The following is a 13,662-nucleotide window of genomic DNA, read 5'->3' as shown; positions in this document are numbered from 1 at the left end:
CTGCATAGCACAGGGAGATCAGCTCGGTGCTTTGTGACCACCTAGAGGGGTGGGATAGGGAGGGTGGGAGGGAGGGAGATGCAAGGGGGAAGAGATACGGGAACATATGTAGATGTATAACTGATTCACTTTGTTATAAAGCAGAAACTAACACACCATCGTAAAGCAATTATACTCCAATAAAGATGTTAAAAAAACAAAAGCAAAAACAAAAACAAAAAAAACACCACCACATCTGTCTTTAAAATCACCTAATGACATTTTGGACAATCCCACAGATACCTTCTTGGTCTTTGCTATGTTACTTCTCACTGAGGCCTGCCTGACTTACCTGCCACATTATTTAAAATTGCAATCTGCCTTTCCCCCCTCTACCCAACTGTGTAATTTTACCCTGCCCTATTTTGAGGTCTTTTTTTTTCCCTACAGCACTTGCCACCTTCTAACATGGTATCATATTTACTCATTTATTATATCTCATATTAATTGTCTATCCTCTCCACTAAAATGTTAGCTCCAGTAAAGCAGGGGTTTTTGCTCTGTTCACTACCATGTCCCAAGATCTAGCTTAGCCTGGCTCATGGCAGGCATTCAACAATCCTTTGTTGAGTACTGAATGTTAAATGAATTCATTTCTTTATTCTTTACTGCTGGTGAATGAACCTAAGCATCTTCCACTTTCAAAACAATTGGGAGTATACAACCTGGCACCTGCCTACCCCACACCAGACTGGAGATGAGAAAACTCTGCTTCCTCGTCTGTACTACGACTGTCAGCAGAATTCAGCTGGATATGTGTTTATAATTACTTAGGACCTCAGGATTCAAGGTGAAGACATAAAATCCCCAAACCTAATTTATGTCCCAAGAGCATTCACGGGACTCATTAGTGTTTAGATGGAAATCTGTGAATAGAATAGTTTTCAGATTTCTTAACGCAATGATTCATACATTTTTCAACCTGAGGTCAGTGTAGAGAACACTGCTTTGGTGACAGCCACACTGCCTCATGATGTTCCGCAGCAAAAGTTCAGGGTTAAAGAAGATTTTTTCAGGAAAGACAGATGTTTCAAATGTATAATGTTTAAGGTGATGTTCAGCAAACATTTAGAGAGTGTCTGTTTTATGCCAAGCATTGTTAGATGTTAAGAAAAACAAAAAATTAAGTCATGGTTGCTGGGCTCAAGAAGCTTCAAGTCGGGGTGATGGGGTGGACAGGAATATTTAAACAAATAATTATGACAACATAGACCAATCACGTTAAGGGAGCCAGGCAAGACCTCACACAGGAGAAGACATGGGAGTTGTAATTCAGAATTTTCCTTCAGTTCTTAGAAGTGATTTATTCCACCTGCTTCAGCAGAGTTGCCCCTCCTTCTTCATAAGTATAACCTTATATTTGTTGTGTTTTGGGGAAACATATATTATAACCCAAATAATATAAGCTTATTGTAAAAAAAAAATTAGGAAATACAGATAAGTTCAAAGAAAAAGATTAAATATCCATAATCTCACCACACTGATCTACTTAGTCTTTTTATTTCCTCCTGGCTGACCTTGAATAAAATTTTGCTCCAGCAAGATGCCTTCCCTTTATCATTTACTGAGCTTGTACTTTGTGCTAGGGATTCTGGAGAGTATGGTCACACAAAGCCTGGATCCAGACCTACTTCCCTATGATTCAAAAGTCCTCATAAAGCCTAAATCCAAAAGGAAATGATTGCCTATTAGCATCAATCTCCCCTCAGGCCTCAAGAAAGGAAAAGCAGCTCCTGACATCCAGGAGCTGGTCTGGCACTCACAGCTGGGCCTTGGTGCTCTTCCGGTGAACAGAAACAATTTCACAGAACATCAGCTTCAGACAAAGCCACTCTGCGGTCATGATGGGTCAGGACAGACAAAGGACCACTCTATAATCACATCTGAATGCAAGCACAACCAGAACACTGTCCAACTCACAAAATACCATGCATCCCTCTCTCCTGGCTGATAGAAGTGACTGCTGCTCCTTTATCAATGACAGCGTTCGCCTGGCTCTGCTCTGCCCTCCCTGCGGATAAGATTTACCGAGATCCCCAACCATAGAATACCCACACTTGCTAATAGCATCCAATCCAGAGCAAAGCCCCACCTCCTTAAACCTGAGCCAAAATCACAAAATATAGGCCCAAATATCATAATGATTCCTTTTATAATTTCCACTTACTGACCCACCCCATGGTTCCCAATGATGTGCCTTTTCCTATTCTGGAATGAGCACTAAACCCCATCTGTTCAACTCTAGGTGTGCTCCTGATGGTCTTTGTCTACAAGGCAGTGAAAGTCTATAAATACTTTGTGAGAGAGAGAGAGAGAGAGAGAGAGAGAGAGAGAGAGAGAGAGAGAGAGAGAGAGAGAGAGAATGAACCCATCTTTCCCTTGAACCTGCTTTCCACTCGGGCTGCCCTTTCTCTCCTTCCCTTTAATCTTAGATTTTTTCAAAGCCTCAACTTTAAATACTTCTCAACTCACAACAATTTGTCTTCCCTTGACTGTCTGACTCCAAACCCTGGGCAAGAGCTTTCCAACCTGTAAGGCTTTAATATGCTTAGATGCTCATGTAGTCTGGCCTCTCCCGAAACCATCCTCACTTATAAATTGCCAATGACCTGTTAATTGAAAAATCCTAAAGCATTTTTCTTGTTCTCCTCACCATTCTTTTGGAAGCCTCTGTCCCTTTTGAACGTCTCTCCCATGTTGAAATGTCTTCCCTAGTACCCCCATTTCTGAAGCTTTCCCCTTCTCCCAGAGTTCCCTCTTCCGTCCCTGCAATGGCTAGCATTCCACACTGGGCCCCTTCCTCCCTTCTCCGGGGAACTCCCTGGATGAGTACGTTGCCCCCTCAGCATCTATATCCTGATGTCTCTCCAACCTGCCTCTCTACTCAGCAGGCTGCTGGACAGCCCTGTGGGATGGAAAGCAGCTTCCTCAGGCCAACACGTTGAAATCCAACCACTGTACTCCAACTATTCATTCATTCAATAACATTAATTGGGTGCACACTATGCACTGGACATCGTGGAAGGCTTTAGAGATTCAGTAAGAAACAGCACAGTCCCAATCCTCAAGGAGCTTATAGTGAACAGCAGACAAGGCATGTGCATTAATGTTTTATTACAACACACAATAAATAGTTATCAGATGAACGAATGCATGCTTAAGGAAGAGATTTCTTTGAAAGGCAATGTAATATGAATGTTAATACCATGGGCTACTGGCCAAACTGCCTGGGATCCAGTCCCAGCTTGGTCAATTTCTAGCTGTGTGACCTTAAGTTAGTCTCACTGTGCCTTTGTTTCCTCATCTGTCAAGTGCAGATAATAATAGTTCATTCTTCAGGGGGCTGCAGTAAAGATTAAACGAGTCCATGTTTGTGGAGTGCTTAGGGTGCAGTCTGGCACATAGTAGTGCTGACGGTGTTTCCATTTGCATTATTACTGTGCCTTCAGAGTTATGTCACCATGCACGAGAGTCGCCAAGACCAGATCGAGGAGGACTGTAAGGGAGATCAGAGACTTTTTTTTTCAGGAGGAGGTAAAACCAAAGCAGGGTCTGAAAGCCTGAGCGAGACGAAGAAGACGAGAAGATGAAAAAGGGTCGTCCAGGCAAAGAAGACAGGGAGGGTATAGAGTGCCAATAACACTGGTGATCAAGTGACATGCATGCCAGGAATTTTAAGGAGAAAAGAAAGGATGACAAGAAATGAGGCAGGGGAGGAAAACTGAGGCCAGATTGTAAAGGATTTTCCTCGTTTAGCAGTAGGGATTCTACTCTGAAGATAAACTATTGCCTCCAATTGAGATATTGAAGGGTTCGAAGCAGGGAAATGATAGAATCCTATTTCCATTTTAGCAGCTCTGTATAGAGCACAGAGAAAGTGGGAGCAGGGAAACTAGGGAAGAGGCTAGTAAGCAATTCCCCAAGGAGGGGATGGGTCCTCATCTAAGGTGGGTCAGTAGCAATGGGAAGGATGAGAGAGATGGAATCTTCTCTCCTATTTTTTCTTAAACTGTGGCTGACCCTTCAGGACTTGATCCTCAGGATGTCTTTCCTAACCACCCCAGGCGAATCTAGCTACCTCTGTGATCCACTGACCTGCCATTTACAGCCCAGCCTTCAAGAACAGGAAACGGCTGTTTTTACTTTTATATCCATATTTAGCACTATGCACTAGGACAGGGGCTTGCAGGTGCCGGATACATGTTTGCAGAATAAAATCCTTCACTGAATGTCTTTTAAGGAAGGGGATCAAGATTACATGCCATCTAAGACATTGTTAGTATGTTTTCTGATTCTTTTACTTTTTTAATATGCTTAGATGCAAACTATTATATATAGGATGGATAAACAACAAAGTCCTATTGTATAGCACAGGGAACTGTATTCAATATCCTGGGATAAACCATAATGGAAAAGAATATAAAAAAGAATGTATATATATATGTATAACTGAATCACTTTGCTGTACAGCAGAAATTAACACAACATAGTAAATCAACTATACTTCAATAAAAAAAATAGTTAATATGCTTAGCTAGCAATCATCTTGTAATAATAGCTATCCTCAAGCTCCACAAGCAAAATTTGTTTTGTTTAAATTCCTTAATTTAATTAAAATCAACAAACCTACTAAGTATGTTGTGACTGAAAGGCATTGTCCGGTGGTAGGTATATAGAGACTGTCATTTTACTCTCTTTAATACTTATATTAGATATTCCTCATCCAATGCATAGGATATTATTACATGTTAAATTTACGTTATTTTATTTGAGGAGATAATTAATGTTTTAATTGAAAGTGGAGAGGGCCAAAATAAATATATGTTTTATAGCACCAATTATTTCCCTTATTATTCCTGACAGCAGGAAGCAATCACTCTTGTTAGTATCCTTTCCACCCTATCTTGGATGGATTGATATGATTTCAATTGATTATGTGCTGTTGAAAAAGCTCAATGTTTTCCTCTGGTCCTGGGCTGAATAGAATTTTTAATAACATCCCAGTCTACCGTCATGTAAATCATGGTCATGTGTAACATTACTATTATGTAAGGCATTTTTTTCCCTCACTGGTTGAGAATTTTTTCCTACTGATTTTTCTTGGTTTTTTCTTTTCATTTCAAATGAACCCAATCCCAACAATTCATTTACAACAGAAGAGACTCAAAAATTCAAGGCTTAAAAGAAATCAGCTTTTAGGCAATGATAAATGTCAGTAAAATTAGACATGTCTTCTCCTGACACTATGCGGTTTTCAGGATATTAACGTTCACTGCTATATGGTGTTCTATATTTTCAGTAACGCGAACATTTTTATAGTCTGGAAAAAGATTTACATCGTGGTAGATTTCTTGAGCCTACACAAAGGCTATCACATTTTTGCATTCTCAAAAGTCACAGAATACAAAGCTGTTCAAATAAACTAAGAACACTGATAATATATGTGAAATTAGAATTAGAATGAGGTTTTCTGATTCAAGAGTTATTAGGTAAACAATCAGAAGTGTGCCAGTAATGGTCATCAAGTGTCTCATTACTTAGATAAAGCCATACTGGTGATATATATGACTATAAATAATAAATGGTACTTTCTTAAGCCTTTCAAAAACCCACATAATTTTCCTAATTTCTGTCTTAAACCCATTAGAGTCTCCTTAGCAGAGAGATAATTAGTAGAAATTTCCTTTACATTCAATAATGTAATTCTTAAGTTAACAAGTTTCCCCCAAAATAGAACTCTGTAAACAAAAATTGATAATATGCCTATGATAATGGTGAAAATGGGATGACATTTTTTCATCGTGTGCATGTGCATACATTCACATATGTGCATCTATGAGACTTTGGCATGGGTGAGAGTCTGGATGTGTATGAGGCAGTCACAAAGCTTAATGTGACTACTTAATTTACACTTAACGTATCTAAAACGATGTTGCATCTGAAATTAATAGTGCACACAGTTGAAACAAGCATATAGATACTACATAACACGATCATCTATAACACACTCAAATATTAAAAGCTATAAACAAATATTTTCGACAAAGTTAACAAGAAATTTAAGTGGTAAATTATGCAGATGTGTTTTTGTAAAATTCTAAAATTAGTAAGATTTATATTTCCAGGACAACTAAATATAACTCATTAGAAAAAAGAACTATGAAAAGAATATAAATTTTCTCTTGGTTTATTTCACTCACACTTAGTATCTTCAGAAGTCTACAGATCTTTATCAATAAGTAGTAACTAAATAATTATTAGAGATATTAAGGGGTCAATAATTCCATTTTTAAAGCGCCATGATCAAGTAATAGTCATGAAATGCTTACTCAGTACATAGGACCTACCATGAATAATTTTGACACAACCAATACGAAGAAGTCAAAGATGATTCTTACCTCCTTGTTCACACAATTGCTGGGCTAAAGCATCTTTGAAGATAATCTGGCCTTTGTGTGTTGCTGTAGCCCTGGAAATGAATAGAAAAACGTTAATACAAATCTTGTAATATGTTTGGTGATAACAATGTATTTTTAAAACTTTTTTAAAACCTCATTTTTAAATGTTATGTGGATATGATTTTTTTTTAAAAAAAGTGCCTCTGAATAGAGATAAAAATGAACAAGAGTCAAGGCTTAAACCAAGTCACCTGGGTTGAGAATTATCTTCTGATTGGTTTTACTTTGTAAAGATACTGTAACATTTGTGGGCTTATTCTGAAAACTGCAGATGTGAGCAAGTCTTGGGTAGAAGAAAAAGTATGGCAAGGATGTTTATTAAAATTTATTCTTCAGGAGACCTTGATATAAAATGTGTTGTGGTGCAATAATGATATTAGCACTGGAAGAAGATGCTCTTAATGCACTTTTTTCTGAAATCAACAGTCACCATAACACCGTAACAGATTTGAGACCGAGAATTACATTTTTAAAGTTTTTTTTTTTTTAAAGAGGCCTATTTGGAGTTTTCATAATTACAAAGTCTGTCATAATAAAATACACCTTTTCCCCACTGGGTCTAATTCACCACTTGAAGGAGATGTGCATCTTTTACCTCCTCTAATCAGAGCTGTGCACATGGACTGGTGAAAAAAATAACATCCTTGGAGCAGATGTGTTATTCAATGGTTATAATAGGAACTGTCTTATTAAAGGAAGAATTATTTATGCTTTATATTTGAAGTGTTTTTCCTTAAAAAAGATTATTTTCCGGCACAAAAGTTATTATTTAAATGAATTTAAAACAGGAAATCATGCCTCTTTAAAATATTTGATTTCAGAAAATAAGCCATACAAAATCTTTTTAATAACTAAAATATATTAACATTAAATCTCAAGTTTAGTTCTAGCCAAAACCAGCCTAGGACAAAAATAATTTGATTCAGCCATCATTTACTGAAGATGGATTATGTACAAGGCACTGGGCTAGGTCACAAAAGGCAACTTTTGGCCTCTGCATTTCCCCTCCATATGTGCACCCCTCAGTCAACATCTTGCCCTTTGTCCAGCCCAACAGGACCTCATGGTTGCCCACATCCCCAGTCTGGTCTCCAGGTGGATGCACGTTCCTCCTCCATGCCGCAGACCTTTCTGATTTCTATCCCCCACTGAATTGTTACAAGTGTCAGTCCCCCAGGACCTGAGTCTCTGGAAGTAGTCTGATAGACTAAGCCATGATGAAGTGTTAATGGGTGATATTCCTCCAAGCTAACATATTTCAGCTGTGAAACTGAAAACATTATACTTTAACACACACACACACACACAATGACACAGTAGTGAGAGTTTTGAATGGTGGGAGGGAGATATAATTGAAGAGAAAAATCACTGGGCAGCCTTCAACTCACACTATATGTGAAGTTTATAAGGGTAATCAGCCTTTGTTGTTGCATATTAATCATTCTTGAAATTACAGATAAACAGATGCTACCACTCTCCCTATATATTCATATATGTTTACAGGTTTTCCATTGCTTTTAGCAAGGTGAATATGAGAGGGACTGAATTTAGGGCCAATCTAAGCCATAAACATGACCCACAGACTCATCAATTACAAATTTTATTTCCAGAGAGAACATGGAAACTTGATTTACCTAAATACATTTCATTATTCAAATCTCAATCAAGTCAAGAGCTTCTGAGCTCACATATACTTCTGATAGCAACATGGCAATCATAAATGTATAATTTTAATTTGACATTTACTTTGGAAGGGATATATTTTCTGAAATCACTAACCACCAAGAAAAGTCCTACAACATACAATGTTTAAATAATTGTTCATTTTAGTTGTCTTCAGATTTTAAGTATATACTATTCCTACAGTAATATTTCTTGTTGGTCCACAAACTTATTATCATTGTGCCAATGTATGCTCCCATGAACACAAAAAAGCCAAAGTATCCAAATAAAATTCATGTCACAGAGGTTTTGCTTTTTCCCTGGATATCAGAGATACTGATATATATCGGTCACTGCACAGGACCTTGTGAATAGTCCATACTGCTTCCCCTATTACTCAGTTTCTTCAGATTTAGAATTTCATTCATGCTCTTACTTCTTCTACTGTGGTTCAATGAGTGAATTTCTGAGAACTAGAGAAAAACTGAAACTGAAGAAACTTTTATCATCTAGTCAAAATTTCTTTAGCAGTGGTACTCATTCTTCAAACAAATATTACAGAACTCCTATATAAGAACAGGGGAGCCCTGTTTGATTCCCTCTCCTCACCCAGCATGCTCCCCACCACCCACTCCCCAAAAGGTCCTGGTGCACTTCTCTGGAACACTTGGGAGTTTGAAGTGGAAGAGTTTGAAAGCCGTTGAACTAGTCTAACTCTTTACAGTGTATGGATCAGGAAACGGAGGCCCAGGGAACCCCTGCTGAAGGTCACACAGCCTGTTAATGGCAGATGGAACCTGATTCCAGGTCTTGATTCCAAGCCTTGGATTCTTCCCACCACATCAGCAGTTTTCAAAATGCGCTCCATAGTGGTGCCCAGGGGTCTCCATGGGAGTCAGAGGGATGGGCAGCAGGGAATGCTTCAGGCACCATTAATTCAACCAGAGCACCTGGTTCTAATACTTGTTCTAAGTATTTAATGTTGTTTGAAGAAAGGGCTCAGCAGTTCGAAACTGGATTGAGAAGCATACTATGTGCTCAATGTCATTATCTGAAGTCTTCTGCTTGGGAAAAATAAAAGTAGTAATAATAATAATAATAATGTGACTGGCAGAGGTATATATAAGGCATATATATATATATATATATATGTCATGTATATATATAAACCATGCATATATGGTTATTACTATTATAACACCTATTATGAATTGAAATTGACCCCCTGCTAGGCACTGTTGTAAGGGCTCTACATAAATTAACTCAATTAATCTTGACAACAACCCTACTAGGTAGATACTATTATTCTCATTTTCCTGGGACATAGATCTATTGTTTGCTTTGCCTAATGTCATGTAACTGGTGCTAGGCCAGGATTCAAGTCCAGGCAGTCTGAGTGCAGAGTCCTCGCTTTTAACTGTTAGCATTAAATTGTCATTGATCTGGTTCAAAGATGGGATGGTAGCTTGTGATGTCTTTTCAGAGGGAGAGCCTGCTTTCCAGGCCTGATCTTTAAATTCATGCCTCCTTGAGACTGTGCTCTCGACTCCAACTTTTCAGTACATTTCTCTTGATCGCTTCTCCTACACTGTTCTGAGTCCTTGGGCTTCTAGTCAGCTCACTGCAGTTCCCTTTCAACTCTATCACATTTCCTCCATCAGCCCCCAGATCCCTTGTATCGCTCCTTTTCCCCACCAAACATAAGAGCGCTGGATGCTAACCTCATCAACATCAATGTGGAAGCCCTGGAAGGATACACAGGACACACACACACACACACACACACACACACACACACACACACACACACCTTATCTTTGAGGGAAGAAAGAACAGAAGCCCAGGTGACTACCAAGAACATAAGTACCATTGCTTTTACCCATGAATGTATCTGCTCTAAATGCCCCAGGGTGTGACATGTCAATAATGGCAAGTCTACTTTGAACACATTTAGAGCTATGAAATAATTCATGGTGGTTTACTTACAGACGCACAGTACTTACTTCAAATATTCTACAGAAATATATATTTATACAAATATATATTTAAATATAATATGTAAATATATAGTTAAAATATAGATATATAAACATAAATATATACATTTAAATATAAACATAAAAATATATTTATCTATTCAAAAATTGCTAAAGTCACAGTAACTCAGAGTCAAAAGTCCCTAGAGGTCATGTCCTCCAATTTTTAACCCATAATATATTTTTCTTTTGTTATAATAAGATACAGCTATGGTATATGGTGACGGGCCTTATTTGTTTTCAGAATTATATTATGCAATTTATAGCTCTCTTTTAGGAGGAGGTCTATCAAATTTGTGGTGCTAATAACTATGTTGGTACTACTTGTACTTAATTTTCCATAATTACCAGTAATTTTTCAGAAGAGTTCAGAAGCTATCCTCATTGTTCACTGTCCTGGGGAGTAGACCAAATTTCTTAAATAAGCTTCTAATAAGTACTTATCTTCTTGGGAGATGCATAGGTTTCTAGAGCAAGTTTGCCAACAAGAATCCCTATTAAATAAGTAATTTTAAAAGTTAGGGGGGCTGTTATGATCTATCATTTGAAAAGCTCCATAGATTCTGCCAAATGAAGAAAGTTCATTATGATCACCATATTCAGAGCTTGAAATAGCCTGAATTTAAAAGAACACGCCATATTCTAGTTTTTACTGAACTCCTAGAGCAACTGTCTGCCCAAGCCATTTAACAATAAGTATGTATTGTAATGAGGCACAAAGCTGAAGCTCACAGTCTCTGGAATCAGAAAGACCAGTGCGTAACCACAGTGAGCTGCTGCTAACAAGCTATCTGTCTTCGTACTTCTTTATTCACTTGAGGCTTCAGATTCTCTATATGAGGATAGGGTTAATAATAACAGTTATTATTTAAAGACAATAATATTCACTCTTCTGATACTTACAGTCTCTCTACCTAAACAGATTTCAAGCTTCTGGAACAGTAGGAATAATTAAAATTATCTCCCACAAGGCACCTGTCATAATGATTTGAACATATAAGGGAATCAAAACTATATTTTTTCAGCTCACAATTTGCTTCTATTGTGCAATATCGCCATCCAAAACAGGACTAAAAAGGGGTTTAAATGTAGTTGCTACAATGCCTCCCCAAGTGTACTGTTTCGTTACTTCATCAATCAATTTGCTCACAGATTAACCTAAAGAATCATTTTTAAACCTAGGACGATGTGCTTTACATCTCCAGTGGTGGGTTACTTTCCCACTTTTCTCCCTGATTTACCAGTGAGGTCTGATATGTTACTGTGTCTCGTCCATTGACAATTGTAAGGGCATTCATCTGTCAGCAACGTGACGTTAATCTAGTGTAATATCAGCGTGCCTGTGCCAACTACCCTCCAGGAAATATCAATAAATATGTGGAACATGGGAAAAGAGAGAGGCAGTCCAAGTTTGGTCAATTTGATCTTCAAAGGAATCAATTCACTTACAAAGATTCTTGACCCCTTTTCATCAGCAAATTACTGTACCTTCTAATTAGGTTGAGGATTTAGCTTGACCGTTATTAAAACAAGAAAAAAATACCAAATTATTTAAAACATGTAAAAAGGAGTAATGAATAACTTCAGGGAGAAATTATTTTTATATTAAACTCTCACCTTAAACCATGTCAAGGCCATTGCAAAATGATAAAAAATTGTGGATGTTTTCATAATGCTTTTGCTTTTCAAAGCTTTACTGGGCTCTTTGTTTTTATAATTACATCTTTTATTCCTAAGTCGTAGCATTTTCCTTCTGTCAAATGTATAAATACTTTCTCTCCCTCCAAACACAAATTTCAGCCTTAATGTTTTTGTGTGCTTATCCAGTAATCACAGTCTCCATATTCTTAAAAGTCACCAAATACATGAATTTACGCTATTTTCTGATCAAGGTATAATTTTCATCAGTAAAACAAAGAACATATAAATAAAATAATTCAAATAGTGCTAGTAACTTAATGGTTAATGACAACCATGATGGTTAATCCCTTTCAAGAGACTCAGCAGAGCTAACTACTCAAATTAAGATGTAGCGTGTTAATCAAAATAAAACCAGCTAGTTCTATTACTTTGGGAGGTAACTTAACCTCTCCTGATTAATTTCCTGATTTGTTTAAAAAAATAGTAACAGATGATCTTCAAAGTTCCTATAAGTTCTAAACCTCTATGATTCCATGATTCAAGATTAAGTGAGCATATATGAGCATGTACACACACACACACACACACACACACACACAAACACATGCTAGCTGCAGCCTCTATCGAGAGGAGTGCTTCCCAAAATCACGTGGCACAGGTCACAGGTAATGGTGTGCTACAGCAAGCTTGCATCAGCTCATGAGAGCTTGTTTTTTTAACAGTTATATTTTTATTTTAATGTGCAATTTAATATATGTGTGTGTGTATAAATGGGTTTTGCATGTATATAATATAACTACTGCAGCTATATCCCCTAACTCATGTAAAAATGTAAACTTTATCCTAGTCATTCAAGTCAAAAAAGTGAGTCACAGACTTACCTCCTCATTCATCAGCAAATTCTGTCAATTTTATTTATTTACTCTCCAATGTACCCTTTTTCTCCATCTCCACAGCCATGTTTTAATTCAGGACTTAATAATTTCTCATCTGATAAGCTGCAACACTCTCTTGATTGGAATCTCCCTCCAGATTCACCCCCATGCCAATGCAGCTTTCACACTGTGCCAGTTTTCTTTCTAAAATTGCTAGAAATCCTTCTGCAGCTCTCCAACACTTAAAGGAGTCCGTCAAATTCCTTAGAATGGCCTAAAAGGTTCTTCAGGTTCTGGTCCCTGCCTGTGTATCCAGCCTCACCTCCCACTGCACCCTGCAGTTGAGCCACAGAGTAGTCTTCACGGGTTCCAGAATGCACAATATATTTCATGCCCGCCAAATTTTTTATGTCCTGTCCCCTGTGCGTCGAAGTCTCTTGCCAAAAATCTTTTATTCATCCTCTAAAATTTATCCAGGAATCTCTTTCCCTTACAAAACCTTCTTAGATCTCCCAGGTAGCATTAGACACCTTCTCCAAGGATAGCACAGCCTGTTTCCTTGTTCTGACATAGAAGCTTCCTAATTTAAGGTGATCTGACTTGCAGCCCAGCCCTCTCTTTTCACAGTCATTCTTATCATAAATTGAAACAACATGGTAAGTAGCAAACTCGTATTCATGACTGCCTAACAACCTTAACTAACACAAAATCAACGTTGATGCCTTCCAAATCCACCAAGGCTAAGCCCCTACAATCCACAGTGAAAGGTTAATACTATGGAAAATTAATCAGATTACAAAGGAATTGATTGCCTGAGTATATGATAAGATGCTATGAATCCACATATCTCTGAACCTGGCAAGAATTTTGTCAAAGGCATTGTCTGTCTTTGAAATTTTAACAACATGCTTAATTAAAACATTAAATAAGGATCTTTCAGCGCAACAAAGG

General features: G+C 37.6%; 1 protein-coding gene across 3 annotated transcripts in view; it reads right to left on the bottom strand.

Annotated features, from left to right (window-relative positions):
• RELN (reelin) overlaps positions 1-13,662 on the bottom strand; it is a 529,312-nt gene that overhangs the window by 295,900 nt on the left and 219,750 nt on the right. For all 3 annotated transcript variants that reach the window (XM_082399695.1, XM_082399693.1, XM_082399694.1), the window contains exon 4: positions 6,438-6,508. In XM_082399695.1, the coding sequence (XP_082255821.1) occupies positions 6,438-6,508 (71 nt within the window). The remainder of the gene's footprint in view (positions 1-6,437; positions 6,509-13,662) is intronic.

Source organism: Balaenoptera borealis, assembly GCF_965194805.1.
Source record: "Balaenoptera borealis genome assembly, chromosome: 7".
In the NCBI taxonomy this organism is placed as follows: Eukaryota; Metazoa; Chordata; class Mammalia; order Artiodactyla; family Balaenopteridae; genus Balaenoptera; species Balaenoptera borealis.
This window is presented reverse-complemented; position numbering and strand designations above follow the sequence as displayed.